Here is a 26,136-nt window from a genome sequence, read left to right as displayed (position 1 = left end):
TAATTCTCTTCTTTGCGCAAGATTTCATATCATTCAAAAAAACGGCGACTTTGAAGAGCCGAAGAAACAGAAAAATAAGCACATGAACCTATATCATATTTTGCATTTTCATAATGCTTAGATACCAAAGTAATTCTGATTTTTTTTTGGTGAAAATGACATGGAATTCATTTTAACTTTGGAACGTCCTTAAACCGTTTAGAAACGACTGTGAGGGTCACATAGTAAACAGTGTTTTATATATATATATATATATATATATATATATATATATATATATATATACAGCGTTTTTCACTGTGAGGGGGTGAAACCTTCTCCTATTTGCCAAATCCCGCTACTACTAACTTTATATCGATGACCACATTAATCAACGTCCCAATGTGAATTGCTTGCTAAGTACTAACGCTCTAGTTTCGGACGATTTGGAATTGACCGCAACGTCCTTGCGACGCTCCAATAACCAATGTTTCAGTTAATGTATCCATTTTTAAAGAAGCGTTTTCCTCCTTATTTCGTGATTAAAATGGTTGTGATTTTTTTATTCAATTAGTTATGAAAAATCATAATTTACAACTGTCTATTTTCACTTATAAATACAATATGCTTTATGCATTGACGTCATTACGCCGAGGCTGAAGCCATTGCCTGCATGCGTTGGTGGTCTTCAGCTGGCGCATCTCCGACAACTCGGTTTACGCGTAATTCTGTATCCTCTAAAGGAGGGCACCATGAGATTATGACGACATATGCATAAGATCTATAGCCTCGGAAATAATAGCTTGCGTTTTCACCTTCACCAAGATAATGCTTACTATTCCTACTCTCAAAATCTAACAAAAAGTCCTTATATCCGATCAACAAATTTGAACCAATTTGGCACCCTCTTTTTACCTGGGTCTGCCCAAACTTGTTTGATGAATAATTTATATACAAACACCACCTATGAAGATTTTACGGCACTATTTTTACCCAAGTGGAGAGGTACCGTGGCCGAGTAATCTAAGGAGCCCGACCATACATCTATCAAGTCCTGGGTTCAATTCCCAACACGGTCCCTGATTACGGGATTTTAACTGCATCGCTCCTTTAACTTGCGTCAAATAAAATGAAATATGCTAAATGCATTGACGCGTTTATTATGCTTGAAAAGTGCTTTCATACCAAAATAATTTCGAAAATTACTCAAACATTCTTAGACCTGCGTTGGTAATCATGACAATTTTGCCGTTTAAATATAAATATTGATAAATAGCAGATTTTCAAACATGTCGGTTTTTTTACACTCTGTGCTCTCTTACTTCATCTGACAAAGAATTCACACTTTGAGCATAAAATGTAAGGATATACTAATTTATAAAATCTATATAACCCACCTGTCAATTGGATCTCTAAGTGTTATGATGAGTTTTGCCTGTGGTTGTGCCGCATAAAGAAGGTCTGCTGTGGTACACTTTGGACCATCATAATTCTCGCCAAAAAACTTCCTCCAGCTATAGAACTCATAGATCGTGGTCGGAGACCCATCGGCTTTGAAGGAAATCATAAAGACAGATTAACATCACAGAACTCTACATGGACCAAATTGTTTAATAACAAGTATGAAAGGTATAACGCAGACTAGTTTTATATCTCACCAGTGGCGTAAGAGGCGGGGGTGGGGCAAGTTGCCCCCCCCCCTGACGAGTCACAACCCATGCAAATGGCATATCCCTGCCCCCCCCCGACGAGCTTGAAAACCTATTTTGCCCCCCTGACGAGCTTGAATACCTATTTCCCCCCCCCCCCCTCTGACGAGCTTGAAGATTTTTTTTGTTTGCTTGTTTGCTTGTCAATTTTTTTTCTGGTACGATTGAAGACCTTTGTGATTGAAGACCTTTTTTTTTTGCTTGTCAAAATTTTCACTGGTTTCCCCCCCCCCCCCGCTGGGAAAATCCTAGTTACGCCACTGCCCCCCCCCCCCCTGCCGGAGTTCACCGGGAAAATAAAAAAACGGGAAAAAGAAAAAGGGGAGAAAGAAAGAAATGGAAAGGAAGGGAAAAAAGAGGAACGGGAGAAAAGAAAAAGGAAGGGGAAAGAAAACTAATAAAAACATAGAAGGGAAAACGGAAAGAAAACGGGAAAAAGTAGGAAAGAACATGTGAGAAAAAACAATTCTCCCGATATACAAATACAATAACATGATTAGTAAGGCAGGGAAATAAATTAAAGATGACAAAACGGCGAAAAAGCGGGAAATTGATGTAGAATGGAATGTGCCTAAATTGGAAAATAAAGAAAAGGGACAAGATAAAACTACCGGGCTGCCGAGGATTGACGATAATTATCATCATAAACTTGCTAAATCTCCAAAGCTACCGGGGGCTCTGTCCAAGACCCCGTGCAGTGGGGGCTCTTCACCTGTAACCTTTAAAGGGCTCTTTAACGGACCCTGTATGTACCCTTCCTGCATTGAACTTTGTGTTTAACAGCCAAGGGGAAGTTTGGATTGGTGACGTCATGAACGAGCAACTGCCCCATATGTTATGCAATATGAATTGCATATTAATCTCATTTTTCAATTGTTCGTGGTGACTTAATGTTGTTTTCATTTTAGGAAGGGGTATAACATGATTTGTTTACTGATACACTGAACGTACAGTAAAAACCATTTTCATTCTCCCCAAAATAACATTTCATTTATTTTTAACTATGATTCTAATAACTTTTTTTTATTCTTTGATGGATTTTTTCTCAAACCTTAGAAAAAAAAATTATTTTTTTAATGCTATTTTTAACGTCAGGGTGAACTTCCCCCTTAACATTTCAGCTTATTGTTGATACGACGACGTACCTGTCACAAGCCATTTTCTCAGAGATTCATCCCGCTGGAACTGTTCAACCATTTTCGCTGACCTTAAATCCAGGTAAGTTGAGAAAGGCATAAGCTCTAAGAGACAGGGAAGAACATAATTATGACGAAATACATTTGAAAATAACAACTCATTGCTGCGACGCTTCGCCAATTATTAATTGGCTTCTGCGGGTGAATGGCGATCCCGGTGAAGAGGAGGTCCTTATTTTGAATCTATTATGAAGTTGTATCTGTATCCAGAGCGCGAAAGACGGCTTGGAATCTTTGGAATTGCCCGCGGTCCCACACGTGGGACAAGTTGAAGCCGAGGTCGTCTTTCGCACGCTGGACAAAGTCCATTGATGTTCTATTCTTCTCATATGGTTTATGCATTTTGTGCATCCTGCTATGTCGGGCTACCTTGCTTTGAAATTTGCCTACCCTAACATGGAAATAAGAAAACGTCATTTGAGGAAAAAAATGCCCATGAGCATGAGGTATCTCCAAACAGGGGCCCATTTCATAAAACTTGTTATAAAAACACATTTACAAAATCAGTGTTAAGCTACTGAAACCATGCGATTTGATAGGCTAGTTGTGAACTTTCTGTAGAAATTGTGCATTTGTTACTACAACACGTCACATTTAATTGATTAGTTGCGTGCGGTAGAAAAAGGCGCAAAAAGGTATGATGACCGCATGGTCTGGGGACCGTTTTTCACGAAAGGACTTGTCGGACGTTTCATCCGACAAATCCTGTTTTATCCGACAGTTACCACTAAAACAGTGCCTCTCAGCCAATCCAAATCTAGGGAAGATGTCAGATCTGACAACTTGTCGGACAAAAATGTTGATGAAACGCTCGCAAGATCATGTCAAGAGGACGCCTATACTACTGCATATTGATCAATAAGACTGCGAGTTGCGTATCATGTTCGCGTCGGCATTTAAGTACGAAATGTAAGTCATACTTAAATTTTGGTGAACCACACCTAGGTCTATTTCTTACGATTTCTCTCCGGCGTCCACCATTCAGACTCCTTTTCATCAGAACAGAAGGAAAGTTGAGGGTGTGACTGCAGTTTTTCCCACAGTTCAGTGGTTCCACACTTCGTAATTCCGATGATATAGAAATGAGGCAAGCACCGCAGCACTTCTTTGCCTTTCTCTCTGATCATAAAACACGGACCTTTATATCCCGGAAGAAACTCGTTCGGGATACCCTCGAAGAATCCCTGAAAGTGAAAATGAACATGAGCATGTTCAAGTGATAATGATATTGGGAATATATTCAGAAAATGCATGCCCCCACACTAATCACTAATTAAGCAGTGGCCGCAGAATGGAAGCGCCCCTTTTCCCTAACCACGTAGGCCTACAAAACACGTAAGAATTACCATCTGATTGTGATTTTGGCATGGTCAGCCCCAAAATTTCTGCTCAGCCCCCCCCCCCACACACTTTCAAAATCGCCCCTATTAACCTCCCTACACATACAAAGAGACGAGCACTCAATGCATTCATACACTTAAAGAATAAAAGAAATTAGATGACCTCTGAGTTCAAAGATCTTTAATGTAGCAGGCCTAACTTATTTAGAATGATATGGATGTATCTAATAAAGTAAGGTGTAGTTTTGATGAAAGTTCTCACCAGCTTTCGTCCGTTTTTTTTAAAAACTTAACTCAGAACGCCACGGTGCAGTAGCTTTAACCACTAGACCACCGAAAACCACTGGGAAGGTCGCGTGGTCAGGGGCCCGTTGCAGAAAGAGTTGCGATCGATCGCAACTCTAAAAATCATGCGCAACTTGATTTTCAACCAATCAACAGCGCGCATTTGGGACTTGCGTTAGATCTTTTGACTTGCGTTTAAACGCAACTCTTTCTTCAACAGGCCCCTGAGCGAATAAAACGAATTAACAGCTATTCAACCTCACCGAACCTTTCCGGTGACACGATATTTGCTCCTGCGACAATTACTCCGATCTTATCTAACAGGGAATAGGGATAGAGTTTTTGGTTAAGAATAATGTAAAGATAAGAATTAGGGTCTATTCATTTTGGGAGGTTATAGCTTTATGATCGGCTTAGTGCGCATATTTGCCATCGGAGCAATTGTCGCCGGAGCAAATGTCATGAAACCTTATTTCCTTTGTCGGGTGTAGATGAATTATGAAAAAAAAAGACAGATCGCCATGCCTTTAGTTTGATCTAACCGTATGATTTGATGTTTTACTGTAAGAAACAATGATTGCTAACATTGGAAACTATTATACAAAACATTATGCGAGTTGTTTCACAAAGATTGAAGTATGACTTATGGGGCAGTGCGTGTGTCCAAAAAATCAATCATGCATCTATATAGGTTCGTTAATTGCATATTAATTTGGTGCTTGTATTTTTCTTGTAGCAAGCAAATTTACATTTCAATCATATACTTGTCATTTACTGCAAGTATCTTCTTTCAACGCCCCTTTCAGTTGCGTATGGTATATGTGTATAACGTATCGCCGCATTGGTCAGATCATGCGCATGGGGCGCGCATTCAAATCGTATAATCAATTAGATAACGCGTAACAAGTGCGCGTAGAGGCTTAGGGATGACTCTTGCGAACCACCCTCATGTTGTTAAATAATTGGGGATAGATAATAGGAGGCGTTGCTGAAAAAGGTTCATCATGATTTTTAGAGTTGCGTTTGATTGCAACTCTTTCTGCAACAGACCCCAGAACTGTCTTCTATCTTGGTATCGTCTGAGGATATTTTGGCATGTTTCATCCTACCGTCCGAGCTGACTCTGCAAAACCGATTGATAACTGTTTTCCAATCGATCTAACCGGTCTGTAAATAGTACGAATATCGTAACATCACAGTAGGCCATCCTTAGAAGATCGTACGATAACCAACAGGGTACAATATCTCTACGTGGTTTCTATGGAACTTTTAGACCAAACAAAAATGGGGCATAAGCGACAATTTTCGTATGACAGTTCTTACCGGTTTCCCCATTCTCTGTAGACTATTCGATGTGCACTTGTTCTCCTGTCGAAAATCGGGTCTCACCGGCCTCTCGGCTCTGAACACTCCTAAAATAATCATTTAAAATATCATTAGCAAGTTCTAGCACAGGGAGGCAGAGTGAATTGACGAAGATACAAATGGTATCGAAATAACTGTCAGATGACAATGAACAGCTGGGATGTGTTTGTCGAAAATTGGTGAACGGAATAGCAGTTCGTCCTAAGGTTCGACTGACGAGAAATTGCAGGTATATGTCGTTTGTCCAGAATCGAGGAAGAAACTGCTGTTCTGATCGCCAATAATAATAATAAAAATAATAGGCATTTATATAGCGCCATCTATCTAGAAATATTCTATTCCGAGGCGTGTTGTTATTATTATTACCCCCACTTTAGCTCGAGCTGCCTTTTAGCGTTCATGCATTCAAGGAATAAATCCTGCCGGGTACCCATTCACCTCACCTGAGTCGAGTGCAGCACAATGGGGATAAATTTCTTGCTGAAGGAAATTATGCCATGGCTGGGATTCGAACCCACGACCCTCTGTTTCAAAGTCAGAAGACTTATACACTGGGCCACAACGCTCCAATATTCCACAAATATTTCTTGGTCGCGCAATGGCATGAAGGGCATTCGACAATACATTTCTTATGTTCTTAAAAGCATTCTGCGTCGCGGTGCTTATCAATAAATTGACCAATATACACTGCAAAAACTCCGGTGTTGATTAACACCAGCCCAGAATCTATATTATATCCACACCAGAGAAGTACTGAAACAACACCAGTTTGGAATCAAACCGATGCCGTTTTAATGCTAATTGGTGTTGTATAACCATCTGGTGTTAGACCAAAACGAAACTAGTGTTAAACGTGAAAGTGAACCCCTTGATTAATGACGACCAGGATAGGACTTGGAATTCATCAATATATAAATGACTTGTAGAAAATCATATCGGTATTGTTTGCTTGATTGATTGATCAGACATGTAGATTGATTTATTGATAGGAATTTCACTTCAAAGACTTGTTATAATAACAAATGCAAGATTTCTATAACAAATTTAGTATCAGCCAATCAGATCGAAGAATTTCAGTGGTTTATAACTGTTATTTGTATTTTTTTATTGTAACAGGTTTTGTGAGACCGACCCCAAAACTATTAAAACATAATGAAGTGAAAGAGAAACCTTCTGCGAAGCATCTCTTGTTACTGAAAGTTTCCTCATAGATAAGACATGAAAAGGTGAAATGATATTATCATCTGCAGTTTTCAGTGCAAAGACAAAAACAGGTTTCTTTTCTCTCTTGATTTTTTTTTATATAAATGTAAAGAATACTCTGCTGATGGTGGGTGCTTATTTTAACACATGGCTGACTTCTCATGAAATTAAAATGTCACCGTGCATACAAGAACCATGTCGTACATCATTACAAAGACATATATAGGCCCGAATTCACAAAGGTGGTCTTGAAAAACCAAAGGTCGATTTCTGTATGAATTACGCTTAATTTAGCGCGTATCGGGCGCGTGTATAAAAATGTTAAATGCTGATGCGCGCTTTTGACATAGTGCGCCAAATTGACGCCTGTTACCATGGTTAGATACGCTATTTTATTTATGAGTCCACTGTTTGAAGAGTGGACTCATGAATAAAATAGCGTATAGGAAATCTGCATAAACCATGGACTCAATCGTGGGTTTTCAAAACCACCTTTTTGAATTCGGGCCATATATTTTCATTTTACTTGGGTTTTATCAATTGAAAAAACGAAGGAATTATGCAGGTACGTGGTATCTAAAAGTACCGTGCGAGTAATAAAAAAACACCTCACAAAGGCCTGGTCAAACCGCCCGAGCGTTGTTGGAGCGGTCGTGGAGCAGTAGGGAAGAGGGGGTCGAATTTCGCTCACAAAATTGGGGAAAAATCGGAAGAAAAAAAATCGAAATCGAAAATGGTGAACGGTAGCGAGCGGTGATGATTTTTTTCTCTCCGCTCCACGACCGCTCCAACAACGCTCGGGCGGTGTGACCAGGGGACCGTTTTATCAACATTTTTGTCCGACAAGTTGTCAGATCTGACATCTTTCCTTGATTCTCATTGGCTGAGAGGTTCTGTTACTATAGTAACTGTCGGATAAAATGGGACTTGTCGGATAAAATGTCTGACAAGTCCTTTCATGAAACGCCCCCCCCCAGTCCTTAAAGGGAAAAAATGTCATGAACGCCTAATCATTACGGCTGGGAAGCGTATCCTTTCCCCCAAAAGTGATACCATTTTTGTATGATCCATGTCTTCACCTTGGATAAGTAGTATGATGGTGGGCCCCAAGTCTGCGCACCTAACAATTTGAGTTCAGATTTAACATGAATTTCTTCTTATTTCACAAAATCTTTCAGTTGATAATGTTCCTTACATCATAATGAGTTAGTGTGCCAAATATCTCATAAAAATTTGAAAGAAATATATAATTTTCTTAGAAAAAATCTCGGGCAGTCATTTTCAGATTGAAAAAAAAAATGGTACCCCATGTCTGCGCACTCATTCACTTTGCACACGATTCGAGGATTTTGATGACAAAAGCTGTATTTTGAGGCTGTCACATGAAATGCCCTGAATTCATTATTTTTCCACCATTTTGAGTCGGATTTTTTTATGAATACCTGTCTATGTAGTGCCTGTGTAAAGTTCGTGCTCGTTGCGTATCTTCTGTAACTAAAATCGCGCAGATACGCGGGTGCGCAGAGACCGCGCAGACATGGGGGAACTGATCATAGGTATTATTTGCAGCGATGTCAATGTTGATTTGCTCCAAAGTATGAAGACATGACTACAATGAATGAATCCAAATGTCAATGATGTCATAATCCTACATGAGTAAGCATACCTGCTGATCCCTTTTCACTGAGATTAATTTAAGAATAATTTATGCTAAAAAATTGTTCCGCTATAACTATCATGTTAATTATATAAAATTGTTTTGAAATGGATTTTAATGCATTATGACATCACTGACATTTAGATTCATTCATTGCAGTTGTGTCTTACTTTGGCACAAATCAAAATTTACATCGCTGCAAAGAATACATTTTTATCAACCAAGCGTTAATACATACCACATAAACATGGCATCAAATTATTTGATGGAACGTACTTCTTCAGGCCATATATAACAATTATGTGTTCATGGCGTATTTTTTCCTTATATTGGGGATTTGTTAGGTGTCAAGTTAGTTTTTTTTTTACTCACATGGTAGTTTAACTGACTTTATTCGAAGGAAATCAATCACACGGATGGGAGAGGACGAATCAATTTCATCACCGTTTGGTCTCCTTTACTTAACCGCAAGGCCTTTACTGCTTACAATTTTTTCTCTTTATAAAAAGATGTCTCGACATTTAATGTCGAGATTTAATGTTTTATTCAAATCATTTTGTACACTTGATTTGGGTTTAATAACACTAAAATCAACTGGGTTTATTTTCGTCCTACTTAACGGTTTATTTCGTCCGGTAGAGAGATTTACAGTATGTCAATGTGATTTGGTAATTTTGTTTGAAAGACGAGCTGCATGACCCATCGTGCATGGTATAAAAACATGTTATGCAACACGTCCTTTAAGAAAACGAGGACTTATGATTGACGAATGACACATCATTACAAGGCTCATTGGGTATTATGGTAATTGTAGATTCAAAGAAAATGCCATAATTGTCATCATTATTTGATTAGCCTAGTTTTTTAGATCATATAAACCATGGACCTACTAGTAGGTCCATGATCCAACCAACCGCATCTATGGAAAGCCAGAAGCTCCAATATATAAAATGCATACCGTATTTGTTAAAAGTTTTTTCTAGATAATGATGTATATACTCATATATTCCTCATTGTTTTAACAATCGAGCGTGATTCTGCTTTGTTAACCAAGGACGTTGTGCACATTTCTTGTAATAAAACAATTTTGACAATGATGGATTTCCATAGAGTGGAGGATGGTTGGATCTTTTACAACTCTTTGTAAATTGGGATCCTAACGTACCTCTAATGATTTCAAGGTAATCTGCAGTATTCCTATGCTGGATGTGTCTGTACCACACCGCTATCGATCCGGAGAACGCCACAACTAAAGCAAGGCCAATAATCTTTCGGCGTGGTAGATGCATATTGTGCTGATAAAAAAAAAGATGTAAGTAAACGAGACGCTCAATAACAGTAATAATAATAATAATAATTAGACTTATATTGCGCCAAATCCACTCTGTAGAGTGCTCATGGCGCTTTTAAGGAAATTATAAAAGAAATTAAGAAGAATTGAGCAAAAATGTTTTGAGGTAACTTTTGAAAATTTCAGAAGTCAAGCACTGCTTGGTGTTATGAGGGAGGCTATTCATAGCTTAGAGGATGAGTAAACAAATGATCTTTCACCCCAGGTTTTTGGACACTTTGGGGGTAACAAGAGAATTGGAAAAGGAGGGACGTAAGGATCTTGAAGGGGTATAACGTTTGATCAGGTACTGGGGAGATGAGCCATGAACACAATGGAAAGTTAACAACAAAATCTCAAACACCGCTCAATGACACCGTACAATTCCGCAATTTAAAGGAAATTATGTCATTAACAGGTTATTGCCATAAATTGCCTGAAAAGGTATTTTTGCCATCATAATTTCATACCACACCTCTGTGATATGTGTTAAGGCGTGGATAATCAGGAAGTATACTTTAATACTGAGAATGTTTACATGCACCAAAGTAGTAAGGCATGGCTGCAATGAAATAATCCAGATATCAATAATGTCATAATCCTACAAGAGTCGTAGTAAACGTCACTGCAAACCCATTTTCAAAACAATATAGTCGAATCTAATAAGTGCTGATAAAACATGCCAGTTATTAAGTTAACAAAATTTTGCATTCGATTTTACTGCATAATTTTTGGAATGGACATTTAGAATTATTTAAATCGATTGCCTATGATTTGTATTTTTAGAGGAAAGTTGAATAATTTTGTTTTTTTTAATTCAGAAGTATTAAATATCCTGTATAAATGTGTAATTCAACCTTGTACAGATTATGCAATCTAAAATTGGAACAACTGTCAAACATCCTATATGTCCCTAACATGCCTATTAGATTGCCAAAAAAGAGCTACATTATGTACCTCTATCAAATTGTAAGTGGCAGAACACTGAGTAATAAACTTTCCTGGCAAACTGTTGATCGTTGTCAGGTATTTTTTTTTTGGGGGGGATATTCTCATGTACAAGTGTATCAGGGCGACGCCCCTCCCCGCTTATCTTATGAAATTGAAATGTATTTTGATCGTCATGGCATGAATGCAAAAAAAAAATATTTTATTTTATTTTATTTTTTTTTAATTTTTTTTTTTTATTTTTTTTTTTTTTATTTTTTTTTTTATTTATTTTTTTTTGTACTCAAAAATGCAACACCGGAATGCGGAATGCGGATCCTGTGAAAATCCTGTGAATATTCCTGTGAAAATTGTTGAAATTGTGAAATTTGTCATACTAAACTGAAAACTATCTTGCACATCAGTGAACTATCATCACGGAAAGCCGAAACTGACTTTAGGAGTATTTCTTAGCAAGGAAATGTGTTTCTAAGTATGCGTATGACCATACTCATTTATAACATCGGACATCTCCATAGTCCCATGTGTGCATCTTATGAAGCACTGGACTCATATTCGGCAATTTGCAATGGTGAGACATAATAACTATCATCTCTACTTATATATATTGCTATATCAGAACTTTGTCCCCTCAACAAACTTATAACAATGGGCAAGCAAATGAAGATGAACTCGTGTAAAGGTATACCTGGCAATCTCAACTTCAAATATAAGTTGCCAAAGTATGTCACAAAGTCTAGCTTGTCAGTAGCTATATATCACATTCATCAGTCGTATTGTGCCAGACCTCGGAATGTCATGAATGAATCTGATTTCATCGAAAATGAATTATGCCGAATTATGCCAAATATAGAGAGAAAAATCTGTAGACATTTTGTACTAGTATCTTCACCTGATGAATACCCTCCTGATGTTTCGTTGATGGAAAGTGAAGATGATGTAGGCCGCCATCTTGAAAGCGACAATAGTCTGCATGAAGACTTTCAGACAAAAGAAACTTCGGAAGAAGGGGAAACAAAAGATGACGGACAATGCATTTGGTGCGGTGAACCCACTGACAGTGATTATGACAAACCCCTATGTCAAAGCTGTGTTGCCATCCCTGACAGATTAGGAGCCATTGAATGCAAGTTAAACTCCTTAGCTGATCTCGACAAAGGATCTCATCAAATAGTCACTTCTCCGTCAGTAAATCTAAACAGTGAGAAAGGGACACAAATCCAGTCCATCAATAATGGCAAAGAAAACACAATCATTCAAAAGGTTAATGACCTTGCCATTAACATAGATGAAATCAACTCAAAACTTAATCTACTTGTCGCCGGAGATGCACCCACCCGAAAAAGAACGGAAATCACCGAACATACGGAAATCACCGAACATGCTGAAATCAGCACGGACAATGTTGATAAGAATGAAGAATCCAACGATCAATTTGTAAAACAAAGTCTCAACTTCCAAATACGTGAATATAGACAAAATCAACGCAATCAGTTTAATAACTCAAAACCGAAGACCGATGTACTCATAATCGGAGACTCGATGATCCGGAAAGTCAAGCCCAAGAAACTTTCAAACTCTAAACGTGTAGTCTGCAAAACAGTCCCAGGTGCCAAAATTGAGCAGATATGTGACATTGCTGTTCCAATTGCCAATGATCTTAAGCCCGAGGAAATAATCGTACACATCGGGACAAACAACGTCGAGCTAAATGATCCACAGGAGATTGTGACAATGGTCGAGTCAATGGGGCTCCATCTAATAAAATCCTGCCCTTCTGTGAAACAACTAGGCATAAGTTCGATCATATCAAAGAAATCAAGTCCAGAAAAGACGATATACATCAACAGAGAGATGAAATCTATGCTTGATATGCACGGATGGAAATATATCGACAACTGTAACATCCATCCCGATCTACATGTTGGAGCAGACGGAACACACCTGAACAGAGATGGAGTTCGGCTCCTTGCCAGAAACCTCATCAGCTACTTGGACAACAATGAGATTGACGAATCTGGAATCCTTCATCAAATAAACCGTAATCTCTACAGCAACATTGTGAAAAACGGAACACAACGATCACAATATACCAGAGAAACACAATATGAAGATTACTCAGGCTGCTACAATTGTGGTGAGATGAATCATAACAGAGCCAACTGTAGACACAACACTATGATTCAATGTCGACAATGTTTCCTCTGGGGGCATAAAGCTAAAGCCTGCCCATCCGTCTACCAATACTAACAACTTGGCCAGGAAGAGAGTGCCGGTTCAGACACTGATGAACTTGGCCCTGAACACCACCATTTCTTGAAAGACATAGGGCATGTTGAGCGAAGTGATCAATTCATAAATCCAGAGGCTCATACCAACGATTACCATCTTTCTACTGATGACGACCTGATATCAAATAAAGAAATTCATGATGATCAATTTGTTCACCAACCTGTACAACAACATGTTTTTACTGATGACCTATTATCAAATAATGGAAATAATGATGATCAATTTGTTCAACACCCTGTACAACAAAATCCTCCTACGGATGACGACCTATTGTCAATAATTAATGGAAATCATGATGATCAATTTGCTCACCAACCTGTACAACATGGTGATGAAGAAGAGCATGTATTAACAAACAAACGATATCCAAATAACAATATAGCAATTAACAATAAAAATGGTCTGAGAATAGCGCATCATAACATAAGATCACTTCTCCCGAATTTTGATGAAGTGAAAGTTACGACCCAGGAACACCGCTTCGATGTGTTAGCACTAAATGAAACTCGTCTTTGCGAATATATTAATGATGCCAGAATTGCCATAGATAACTATGTTGTCTACAGGAAAGATCGTAATACTCGCGGAGGAGGAGTACTTATTTATGTGAATGAGAATAGATTGAACCATAAATTGAGGCAAGACTTGATGATGGATGAAGTTGAACTTGTTGCCGTTGAAATAATGCAACGTAATTCATCACCAATTATAGTAATTGCCTGGTACAGACCGCCTGGCTCTAATATTAGGTTATTTGACTCTATTGAAGTGATCTTAATGAAAGCTGATGACGAAAATAAAGATATAATATTCTTAGGAGATTTCAACTGCGATTACCTTGCAACAGACTCTAATAATTGTTACACGAATAGATTAAGAGTAATATGTGACTATTTTCCTTTAACACAGGTCGTTGAAAAACCTACAAGAATCACTTCTGATACATCTACGATGATCGACCTAATTTTCACGAGTAATGAAGCAAAAATTGTTGAAAGTGATGTTATGCATATTGGTACAAGTGACCATTCATTAGTTTATATCGTCTGGGGGAAAACCAGACATTCGATAGCCAAACACGTTTACAGAACCTACAGAAGTTATAAGAATTTTGATGAAAATGATTTCTGCTATGCATTGAGTGAGATTGACTGGAATACAGTTTATTACCCACAAGATGTAAACCTGTCACTACTTGCATTTGAATGTTTGTTTTCTTTTGTGTGCAATGTGCATGCGCCTGTCAGAACAAATAGAGTACGAAATAACAAGTCACCCTGGATTGATGTCGAAATATTGAATTTAATCCATGAGCGAGATTATCTTAAAAAATGTGCCATAAAAACGAAAAAGAAAGAAGACTGGGAAACTTTCAAGAAAATGAAAAATTATGTAAATACAAGAATAAGATCTAAAAAAAAGACAAAAGTTTCAAGAAAAAATAAAAACTTCATGTGGCAATGTAGGCCAAACGTGGAAAAATCTTAATCTTTTGATCCCTCGTAAAAAGAAGGGTAATAAGATTACATCTTTAATGACAGACTCGGGAGAAATCAATGATGCTCAACTAATCGCTCATGAACTAAACGAATATTTCGTCAGTATAGGACCAAACTTAGCGAATCAGATTATACGGGATTTTGATATTCACTCATGCTTGTACATAGACAAACCCGTGTTCAGTTGCTCCTTTGATTTTACTCCTGTCGCAACTAATACTATTTCAAAGCAGATAGGTAATTTGTCTAACGACAAGGCCATGGGAAACGACTTTCTACCGATTAGATTGATAAAACTAGCAATGCCATACATAAAAGAACCACTTACGCATATAATAAACTTGTCCACAACTTCTGGGATCGTTCCAGAAAATTGGAAAGTTGCTCGGGTGGTGGCATTGCATAAAGGTGGAACGAAGGAAGCATGTAATTATAGGCCAATCTCAATCCTTCCAATTCTATCAAAGGTTTTAGAAAAAATAGTATTTAATCAACTTTATGAATATCTAAATAGTAATGGAATAATTAACAAGTATCAATCAGGCTTTAGGCCTCTTCACTCTACAACCACGGCACTTTTAAATGTAACTGATGACTGGCTTAAAAGCATCGAAGATGGACATATCGTGATTGCTGTAATGCTAGATTTTAGAAAAGCTTTCGACACAGTAGATCACGATCTCCTCCTTCAAAAACTGAAAAACTATGGCATTCAAGATCGCCCTCTACGATGGTTTGCCAGTTATCTGGAAAATAGATCACAAGCAACGTGTATAAATGGCAAAGTATCTGAGTTTTCAGCTTTAAAATGCGGTATCCCTCAAGGGTCAATACTAGGCCCCCTAATGTTTGTACTTTATATTAACAGCCTACCCGAAGGACTCAGATATTGTAAGGTGAGCATGTATGCTGACGATACCGTCTTGTATCTGTCTGGTAGTAATGTTTCTGTCATGATAAATCAAATTAATAAAGATCTGGAATATGTAAGGCAATGGCTCGTCCTTAATAAATTAAGTTTAAATGTAAACAAAACCGAATATATTGTACTCGGTACAAGACAAAGATTACAAAAAATTGAAGATGAGAATATTGATATCAATATAAGTGGAAATTCTTTGAAACGAGTGCAATCATGTAAACATCTCGGAGTTATAATTGACGAAAATCTCACATGGCGAGGTCATATTGAACTATTGCAGAAAAAAACTAATTCAGGATTACATATGTTAAGAAGTATAAGAAATATAGTAGACAAAGAGTCACTAAAAATGGTTTACAATGCATTGGTATTTTCTCACCTAAACTACTGTAACGTAATATGGGCAAACTGTGGAAAAACGCTGTTAAACATCTTACAAAGAATTCAAAACCGAGGTGCCCGCTTAATAAACAACACTCCTTGGTTTTCATCAGGAAAGGAGAACCTTAACCTACTTAACTGGGAACCTATTGTTAAAAAGTTAGAAAATGATACTGCAATAATTATGTATAAAGTTATGACAAAACAAGTGCCTCCGTACATAAGTGAAAAGTTTAAATTTCGAACAACTATTTACAACACGAGACAAAGTAACATGTGTGTTGATGTACCTCGCCCCAAAACTGAATCTGGTAAACGTAGGTTTTTGTATAGAGGTGCTCAAATATGGAATTCACTTACTGAGGATACTCAGAAGTCTTCAAGTATTGGTATTTTCAAGTCTAAATTAGCTAATTAGTAATATAGAATATGTTTTGAACTGAATCATGTCAAAGAAAGTTTATGAAACTGTTTAAATAAAAATGATATGGTGGTATTTTGTTGCAGTAAAATCATTTGAATGGCCTTTCAGATAACATTGAACATTCTATTGATTGTAATTCAGATGAAAACAACAACTCTATGTATTGTGAGAACGGGATGGAATATGTGCACTAACTTTTTACTATTTACAATTTAGTATTCATTAAAAACATTTAATATCCTTATAATATTATATTATTCATCTCATATATACGTTCATCAGTCAAACCGTCTGTTTTTTGTTATTTTTTATAAGAATTCTTTTATTCTGTTTTACATTACTTGCAATTTTGTGTTATTATATTATTTTTGAGTTTTTCATACATTTTAGTCCGTATTATACCTCCTCTATTTCAATAATTTAATAAGTTTGTGCATCTCACTTTACTGCATTAATTTGTTTTTATAACTTACATGTTATCATGGTATTAGGCATATTTAAGTAAGCCTTATATATTTATTTTATTCATGACATAAATTATAGTTCTATGCTTTTTATTTATTCATATTTCCTTAGATAATCTTAAATACGTTGCAATTTTGTAGCTTAACGAAATTTATAATTGTATGTTTTCATTTTACATATACACAATTTGATTTTACTTTTCATTTTTCCTTTATCATTGTGTCATCGGTAATTCCTATTTTCATTGAGTTCTGTATAATATGTATCTCTATTGTCATGCATGTTTTATGTATTTGTTATTTTGCACGGCCCCTTTGTAAACCAGCCTAGTAGCTGAACAGGGCTTTTACCGTCAATAAATAAATGAATCAAATCAAATCAAATCAAATCAAATGCAAAATCCATAAATGTAGTTTTTCCAAACCCAACATATCCCTATAAAAAAACATTATGCAGGAGCAGTGATTTATAATATAAAATATAAAAAATCTCGTTTAAATCATTAATAATTTTACTTTCTTACTTCATAATATTGCTATAATCATGACCAAGAATACCCATTTATGATATCCCTACATGATTTTTTTTTACATAATCTTTTTTCTATTCTCTCATCAAACAAATTTGAAAATAGTAAAATATTACATTCATGATCATTAATTCAAAACAGTATTAAATCAAATTACCTCATAAATACAAAGCTTGATTTTAACGTACAAATATTTTGATCAACACATCCATACTTTTGAGAATTCTTAACGAAAACGAAATAAAACGATCTCATTAATAAATTCTAAATGAATTCCATTTGTTCTCAAGATACCTGATATATACATTTTTAACAAGATTGATTCCATAATTATTTGTTTTCCAGGGAATATATATTCCTTTCTCTTACATTTATAGCATACATGATATATACTTTTCACTAAATTTAAACATGATATGCGGCATAACCTAAAATCAAATTATTTTCCATTCCTTGATGGCCGTATCGCACAAAAAAAATCTTGAATCCTGTAAAGAATACAACTTATAATTCTCCTAAATGCACATTCCATAATTCTAAAAGAGCTGCAGTAAAATCCAATGTAAAAACTTTTTTAAAAATCAATAATTAGCATTAAAATTGTTGAATTAACACTTTCTAGATTCAACTTAATTTTATTGAAAATGGGTTTGCAGTGACGTTTACTACAACTCTGTCTATTGATATCGATATAATTCACGATTTATGAAATATCTTTCGTTTCACTTCCCACCTTTTATCTCACACTAAGCCAAACCTTTGCCTGTTTACTTTTGTGGGTTTTTTTCTTCTTTTCGTTGTATTGTATATATTTATAACTATTTTGTAATCTTACCTTTTAACTCGTGTATTTCCCTCTTTATGCAGGTCATTTATGGGAAACAGTCTGCGAGCTGATTAATGTATAATCCAATGTTTGTTTTACTTTATAACACAGATCTAATTTTGTGATGGATTTATACATGATATTTTAATATACATAAAAAAGGAAACCCGTTTTTAGAGATAATTTAACAATTATTATATATGTTTTATTATAAATTTGATACTTATGGCAAGAGTGGAATCCAGCAGCTTAGTGAATTATTTACGCGTGGCAGGTTACAAACAATAAATATCAAGGCCTATCATAAACGATTTGCACAGAAACTCACGTTAAAATCTGAATAGACTCTCATTTCAGGGATCAGTGAAACTTCACAAATAATACAAAAGAACTGCTAATGAGTCAATTGTCGAATAAGCAAGGTTGTCGTATATCACGAACCAATATTGTCCATTTTTTCTGCGCAACCTGATTTTGACATTAAAACTTTTAACTCGTCTTGCTCAATAATGTGTTCGTCACATATCAGGTATCAAAACGTACAAGAATAATTGAACTGCATGATGATATAAATGGAATATCATTAATTTGCCATCGGAGAAAAAAAAGATGTGGGAATTCCGGTTCTTGTTTTTCTGGGACTCACTGTATATCAGATCGTCTTTCACCCTTTTTCTTTTCTCCTTCTGTCTTGGCTGTGAAACGTTTTAGGGATCTATGGTCCCTAAGTTCCATATCTGTACACCAATAGGACCAAATTTCAAGTGTAATTTTAGCTTTATTTCTACAACAAGACGAGGACTGCTGGATCAATAAGTCAAGCGCGAAGCGCGGGCTGAATTTTTTGAAACATTGACCTAAATTTAGCAATTTTTTAGGACTCTTGAACACTTCTCATTTCTTTTGTCTGTTCTCCGCTTATTTGACATCATAAATCTGAAAAAAGGAAAACTAACAAAAAATTAAGTGATATTGAATTTTATTTTTTTTCATTTCGTTTTTTTTCCAATTTCACCATTTATAATTTGTTTCGGATATGTTGATATACAAATATACATGTCAACAAGAAACATAAAGCAAATTGCTACGTACAAAAATCAAAGTAAAGATTAGCATATAAACAGGTTTCGATTGAGAAAGCTGCTAAAAATGGTACAGCCGCCTATTAAAAATAATCTTGTGAATAGTACAAAGACAACCCACAAAATGACAACTTGAGCATAAAACAAGTTAAAAGTAAAATCAGGGGGGGGTCAAAATAAGAAAGAAAATGAGAAAGGGTGGTTAAATAATCGGGCCACATCCATGCGCTTGGTTGCGGGGATGGGTCAATAAAAAAAAATGATGTCATGTACAAAATATATACACATGGACATGTTATTCTATTTCGTCATGGATTTTTTTTCATCATTCATATGTAAATGAGTGGTTTCCTCAATGGCAATAAACATGAGAAAATTATGGGGGGAAACAGTAACAGTTATATCTGTTTGCATACGTACGATATCCAGCACAATTGTCATAAGAAGCTTGGTTATTATCATAATTACTATTATCATTACTATGAGGATGATTATAATATATTTCTCATATGATTGACTGAACAGTTATGATGTTCGATCTGAAATTATTGGGGGATGACAAAACAGGCCACCCCCAACTGAAATATCTTCTCATTTTTTTTTTTTTGGGGGGGATATCCCTCGGAATCGATACACCCATCATGCTGATGTCATTAAAATGGGAGTGAATCCACGGTCAGTCGCATTACACTTTTACGTGTCTTTTCTATTAATGATTTACGTTTTACAGAGCCGATTCTTCTATCAAGTTAATACCGTGAATTTTACTTGACAACCAAGGCTTTAAAACAATGATACGGAAGGGTAACAGCCTGTACATTTTGGATGCCATGACATCATAAAAATCAATCAGTCGCATTAGACAAAAAGGACATGGAAAAATGTAAATTGTTGATAGTTCTTTCAAATCAAAACATTTTTTCCAATTTCATTACATGCAAAGCACTATAAATCTAAAAGTCTAAAATAAGACATTTGAATTTGGTAAGCAACTTCGTCTTTCTTTTGTGGACAGAAAAACTCTGGTCATTCGCATCTAGTATCCAGCACCACTAATCTGATATTTTTAATACCCTTCCCACAAATTATGTTTGAATACTTTATATTTGAATTAAGTGTAAAAAATAATGTATCAGTATAGTCCATATATGTCATGTATTGTATGGTTCGGGTTCTCCTATAGGGATATGCGTAAGGCAAAGTTTTTTTTTTAGGCCGACCATGATCCCTTGTATTCATGAAAATCCATAATGACGTTAGGTCGAAAATTTTGAGCCAGTCACTTGTTCACTGCAACCACCCTAGCTGGCTGTGCATGGGAATTCTACATGTAGATCTATGATATGCCAATGCAGTAGGCCTACACAGCACGCACTTAAAAAGGTTCACTAAAATATCACTTTTCTAACCAAAAATATCAATTTCCATATACAATTGCAATTTATTTTTCATTAGTAACTTGGGGATCATATATCCATTGATTGACCATCCTACCAGAATCACGGATGACACAATCTCTTTACTTGATAATATAATCACCAATGATATACATGCAGACAAAGTTGAATCGGGAATACTAATAACTGACATCAGTGATCATTTACCTGTATACTCTATTAGTTGGAACGACATCAACACAGCAAAATTTTGATAAACCGCTTCGAATAATCAATGACAATAATTTTAAGTGTTTTTTAAGATCTCTTCTAATGGTCAATTGGTATTGCCACAATAATAATCCAAATGCAAATTACGTGCAATTTTTAGGTAAGTTTTTAAATGTATATAATTCATGTTTCCCCTTGGAATATTTGAAGAAAAAACCTAAAAAGAATAAACCATGGATTAATTTTGATATTCGAAAGTTGTCAAAGAAAAAATGTCGTTTATATCGACTTTATCTAAAAAAATCCATCACCATATCGAAAAGAAGTGTACAGAAAATGTAGAAATAAAGTTAGTAATATGATTAAAGAAGCTAAAAAACATTATTTCTTTGAAAGTTTTGCAAATTCCAAAGGAAATATGAAAAAAACTTGGAATACTGTTAATTGTGCAATGGGTCATGCAAATAAAAAGTGCAATATTGATTTTTGAAATGTAATAATCAAGTATTATATGATACCTCTGATATTTGTAATGTATTCAATGAATATTTTATCAATATTGTAACTGAAATTAATTTTCCTGTTGATCAGGGTAATAATTTAAATTTGAATTTTTGTAGATATTTGGATAGAAATCCAAGGACTTGTCCTTTCAAACCAATCACTTGTACTGAGATAATTGATATTGTGTCAAACATAAAAAGTGATTGCGGTCCTGGGTATGATGATATAAGTATCAAGGTTATAAAAAAATCAATACATATTTTATGTCAACCCCTTTGTGCAATATTCAATCAATGTTTAGATCTCGGTATATTTCCTGATGAATTAAAGATTGCTCGTGTTGTTCCTGTATATAAAAATGGTCCAAGTGAAAATGTTTCAAATTACAGACCCATATCAGTCTTGCCAATTTTTTCTAAGATTTTAGAAAAGTGTATGTATAATAGATTATTTGATTTTACTAACAAGTGCAATATATTATCTCTCCATCAATACGGTTTTCGTGCTGGTCATTCAACTTCTTCGGCTCTTATTGATTTTGTCCATACTGTTACCAACGCACTTGATGATAAGAAATATTTGATAGCAATGTTTTTAGATTTGAAAAAGGCTTTCGATACAGTTGATCACGCTATTTTATTGAAAAAACTCGAATTTTATGGCATAAGAGGTAATGTACTTAAATCATATAAAAGTTATCTATCCAACAGAAAACAATATGTTGAAATATCCAAATGCAAATCACAGCTTCAGATTATCTCATGTGGGGTTCCTCAAGGATCTATTTTAGGACCGTTGTTGTTTCTCCTCTTTATTAATGATCTTAGTAAAGTATCCAACTTGTTACATTGTATTATGTTTGCTGACGACACTAGTCTGTTTTTATCTCACACAAACTATCATGTTTTACATAATTTATTCAATTCTGAACTTGAATTAATATCTGAGTGGTTTTATGCAAACAGAATGATAATTAATCTTGCCAAAACCAATTATATGATATTTAGTAATTTATGTTGACCAGATAGTCTTTCAATTAGAATGTGCAATACAGATATTAAGTGTGTATCGTCAGTAATTTTTTTAGGAATAACAATAGATAATAAGTTTAAAACTGATGTATTATGCTATTATATATCCATACCTCAATTATGGTATTCTAGCCTGGGGAAGTGCAAGTAGCATTCACATTTATAGATTATATATTTTAAAAAAACGTGCAATAAGAATTATGTCTCATGCTCCTTATCTTGCCCATGCGAATCCTCTATTTGTCGAATTGAATGTATTAAAATTTTGTGATATTCACGCATTTCAAATTCTTACATTCATGTATTTATGTAACAATAACCTCTTGCCAGATTATATCAAAACATTCTTAAAGTTCAATAGTGATTTCCATGGATACAACACTAGAAATGCAAAGGATTTTCATCTACCTAAGCCTATGTGGAGCGTTGTGGCCCAGTGGATTAGTCTTCGGACTTTGAAACAGAGGGTCGTGGGTTCGAATCCCAGCCATGGCGTAATTTCCTTCAGCAAGAAACTGATCCACGATGTGCTGCACTCGACCCAGGTGAGGTAAATGGGTACCGGTAGGAAGTAATTCCTTAAGAAGCTGTGTGCGCTATGAACGCCTAGCTTAGCCGGGTAATATAGGATCGCCTTGAGCACCTAACAAGGTTGAAATGTGCGCAATATAAATATCCTATATTATTATTATTATTATTAAGACTCTCATCTTTTAAAAACTCAATTTTATTTCAAGGACCACTACACTGGAATTCTGTTTCTGTAGATATCAGGCAATCAGTTTCATTAAATGTTTTTAAGTCAAAATCAAGGCAAATTATTTTAAATAGTTATTCATAAAGTTTGTTTGTATAAATTTAATTTAGGCATATTAGGCAACCCCGCACATTTATGTTGTAGTTAAGTGATTTTTTTTTCTTTGTTATTAAAGTATGATTATTATGTTATAGGGTCAGCTAATCACAAGGCTCGTTCCTTTCTTGCTTTCCCTCTCATATTCAATCCAATGTTTATTTCTATTTGTTGTTGTTGTTTTTCTATTTTGTTAATACGATGCTTTGTATATGTTGTGTTTTTGTATGGATTTTTATAAGAAAATAAATTGAAATTGAATTGAAATTGAATATATGCTATGTAACTACAAGAATATTTATTAGGAGGTTGCACTCTACAAGCTCCGCTTTTTAGCAGCCTCCTCCATTTCCAACCTGATATGTAACAATCTTGAATATATTTTTACATGGATACTTAAAATATGTTTTATTTATATGTCAAAATGTACAAAACAAACTGTAATTGTTGAAAATGGAAATAAACGAAACGAAATGAAAAACAAAAATCAATTTTGTAGGCTATTCACCAGTGTCAAAAATGATATTTTGGCATATTTTTTGTACGCTTTCTATTGTTGAAAAGTAAAGTTGCAAGAAAATTATCATTTTCAATCTCTATTTTTAATTTAGAAAAAAACAATCAGTTTACTTAAGAGCCAAGTTATATGATGAATAGCTGTAATGAAATCTGAGAGTGTAAAAAAAAAATAAAAAAATAAAAATCAAGCCTTTGTCCTCAAGAATAAGAGGTAATAAGCCAAACATTCCCAACCTTATTTCCCCACATAGGGCAGGGGCCGCGAAACGGTTTTCAAAGTGTGGGGGGGGGGCTGACCATGCTAAAAGTCACAATCATATGGTAATTTTTACGTTTTTGTACACGGTTTTGGAACTTAAAGTGCGGGGGCTGAAGCCCCCTCCCCGTTCCCTGGCCCCTGTAGAGAGTAGTAACCATGATAACAGAGAGCATCGAATGAGTGGAAACAGTCTTGAAAAGAGCAAAAGTACAGGATTCTGATGTTCTCTTCTGCTTGGAATGATTTAAGGCAGTTTTTGTTTTAAATCATATTTCATTTCTTCCTCATATTACATGTAAAAATAAATATAACATGACATCATTAACATAATTGTTTCAAGTTTACGCATAAACCTTTTAACATGGTAAGAAAAGGAATATATATGAATTTCAAATGTAAACTTAGAATCAATCTGCTCACATTTCTTTGAAACTTATAATCACGAAGGGATTGATACAGAACAGAATCCGGGTACAGCAACAACAGCAAAAATCTCTATTAGCTGAATTACGGAAACACACTTATAATCTGTATATAAAACTCCAGTTATACAAGATTCTTTTTTCCTCACTCGTTTACCATACTCTTCAATTAAACTGATTAATGAGGAAGTTAAATAAAAAAAAATACACACAACTTAAACCAGACCCTTCGCTACACTTAATCCCCCCCCCCTATATACCCCCATAAAAGACGAATAAAGAATAATAATAATAATGGTAATAAAAAAAAATAATTTGAGAAGAAGAAAAAAAAATATACTAAGTGGTGGAAGACTGTGAGGCTGATTCGTCAAAGTGCTCACATTTTCTTAAATGAAATGCCTAAGTTTCCCTTTCGGTAATGGCCGTCGACGGATGCTCGATATTCATTTAAAATAAAATCATCCTCACATCTATAGGCTGGTTTACCTGTAGTACAGATGAAAATCACTCGAATACAATGCACAAATACAGCTCCAGTGGCATATACATCCATATCGATGATGATGAGGATTTCAAATGAATATAAATATATATGATATTATTCATTTGGTGATAAAATCATGGAACTCAAATTCATTTACTTACCAATTAGTTGTACTCCTCTATATCAAATTCAGCTCCGAACAGCACGCCGACGCGACGTTTGTGTTGTGATGCTCGATCTCAAGGGCGACTACAAATACATGCTGACGCAAATGTCATATCATTGTGTTGATTGGTGAGCTGGCATTGCAACGTGCATACACACACGATACGACATTCGACCATTACACGCGCTTTTCCAAAATCTTCACAGAACAATGCAGCCATAATAATGAACATATACGAATGATATGATAAATATGCAACTATTATACGTCTACTCAGAGTTCAAGTTCAAGTTCAAGTTTATTTTCCATTTCCATTATCAACATTACAAGCAAATACAAATCAAACATACATTATAAATATAGACAAAAACAAATGAAATGTGATAACAATGATTACAAATCAATTACAAGTTACAAAATATTTGTAAAATAGTTTTAACAGAATCTGATATGGAAATGAGGGGATCCACTAAAAAGCATTGCTTGTAGAGCGTGGATCCCCTAAGAAAGTATATCAAACATTTGAGAAATGGGACTCATTCGCAGGTGTAAATACAATAAGTTAAAATAGAATATTGGAAATAATAACAAGATGGTGAGTGATAGCGAGAAATGATAAAAAGATGACAGAGATACAGGACGATACTAAAAACTAAAAAGAAAACAGACATGATAAAGAATAGAGGGAAGAGAGAAGGAATAAAGTACTGAAAGGGGAGCGAGAGGGAGAGAGAGAGGGCAAAGATAAGTAGGGAGGGGGAGGGAGAGAGATGGATGCACACACACACACACACACAGACAGACACAGATTATGTGGAGAGAGAGGGTCAGAAAAAGAGAGAGATAAAGGGGGGGG

General features: G+C 35.4%; 1 protein-coding gene across 2 annotated transcripts in view; it reads right to left on the bottom strand.

Moving 5' to 3' along the window:
* LOC121431999 (carbohydrate sulfotransferase 15-like) overlaps positions 1-25,381 on the bottom strand; it is a 37,612-nt gene extending 12,231 nt beyond the window's left edge. Inside the window, exons 1-6 of one of the 2 annotated variants that reach the window (XM_041629807.1) lie at positions 25,276-25,381; positions 9,900-10,029; positions 5,833-5,921; positions 3,843-4,068; positions 2,834-2,929; positions 1,377-1,530 (exon numbers count right to left, since the gene is read on the bottom strand). In XM_041629807.1, coding sequence (XP_041485741.1) covers positions 1,377-1,530; positions 2,834-2,929; positions 3,843-4,068; positions 5,833-5,921; positions 9,900-10,023 — 689 coding nt within the window. In that variant the 5' untranslated portion in view covers positions 10,024-10,029; positions 25,276-25,381. The remainder of the gene's footprint in view (positions 1-1,376; positions 1,531-2,833; positions 2,930-3,842; positions 4,069-5,832; positions 5,922-9,899; positions 10,030-25,275) is intronic. The other variant, XM_041629808.1, reaches the window with a different exon arrangement.
* Between the last annotated feature and the right edge of the window lie 755 nt (positions 25,382-26,136).

Source organism: Lytechinus variegatus, chromosome 18 (genome assembly GCF_018143015.1).
Source record: "Lytechinus variegatus isolate NC3 chromosome 18, Lvar_3.0, whole genome shotgun sequence".
In the NCBI taxonomy this organism is placed as follows: Eukaryota; Metazoa; Echinodermata; class Echinoidea; order Temnopleuroida; family Toxopneustidae; genus Lytechinus; species Lytechinus variegatus.
The sequence above is the reverse complement of the archived record's forward strand: the minus strand, read 5'-3'. Positions and strand labels throughout refer to the sequence as shown.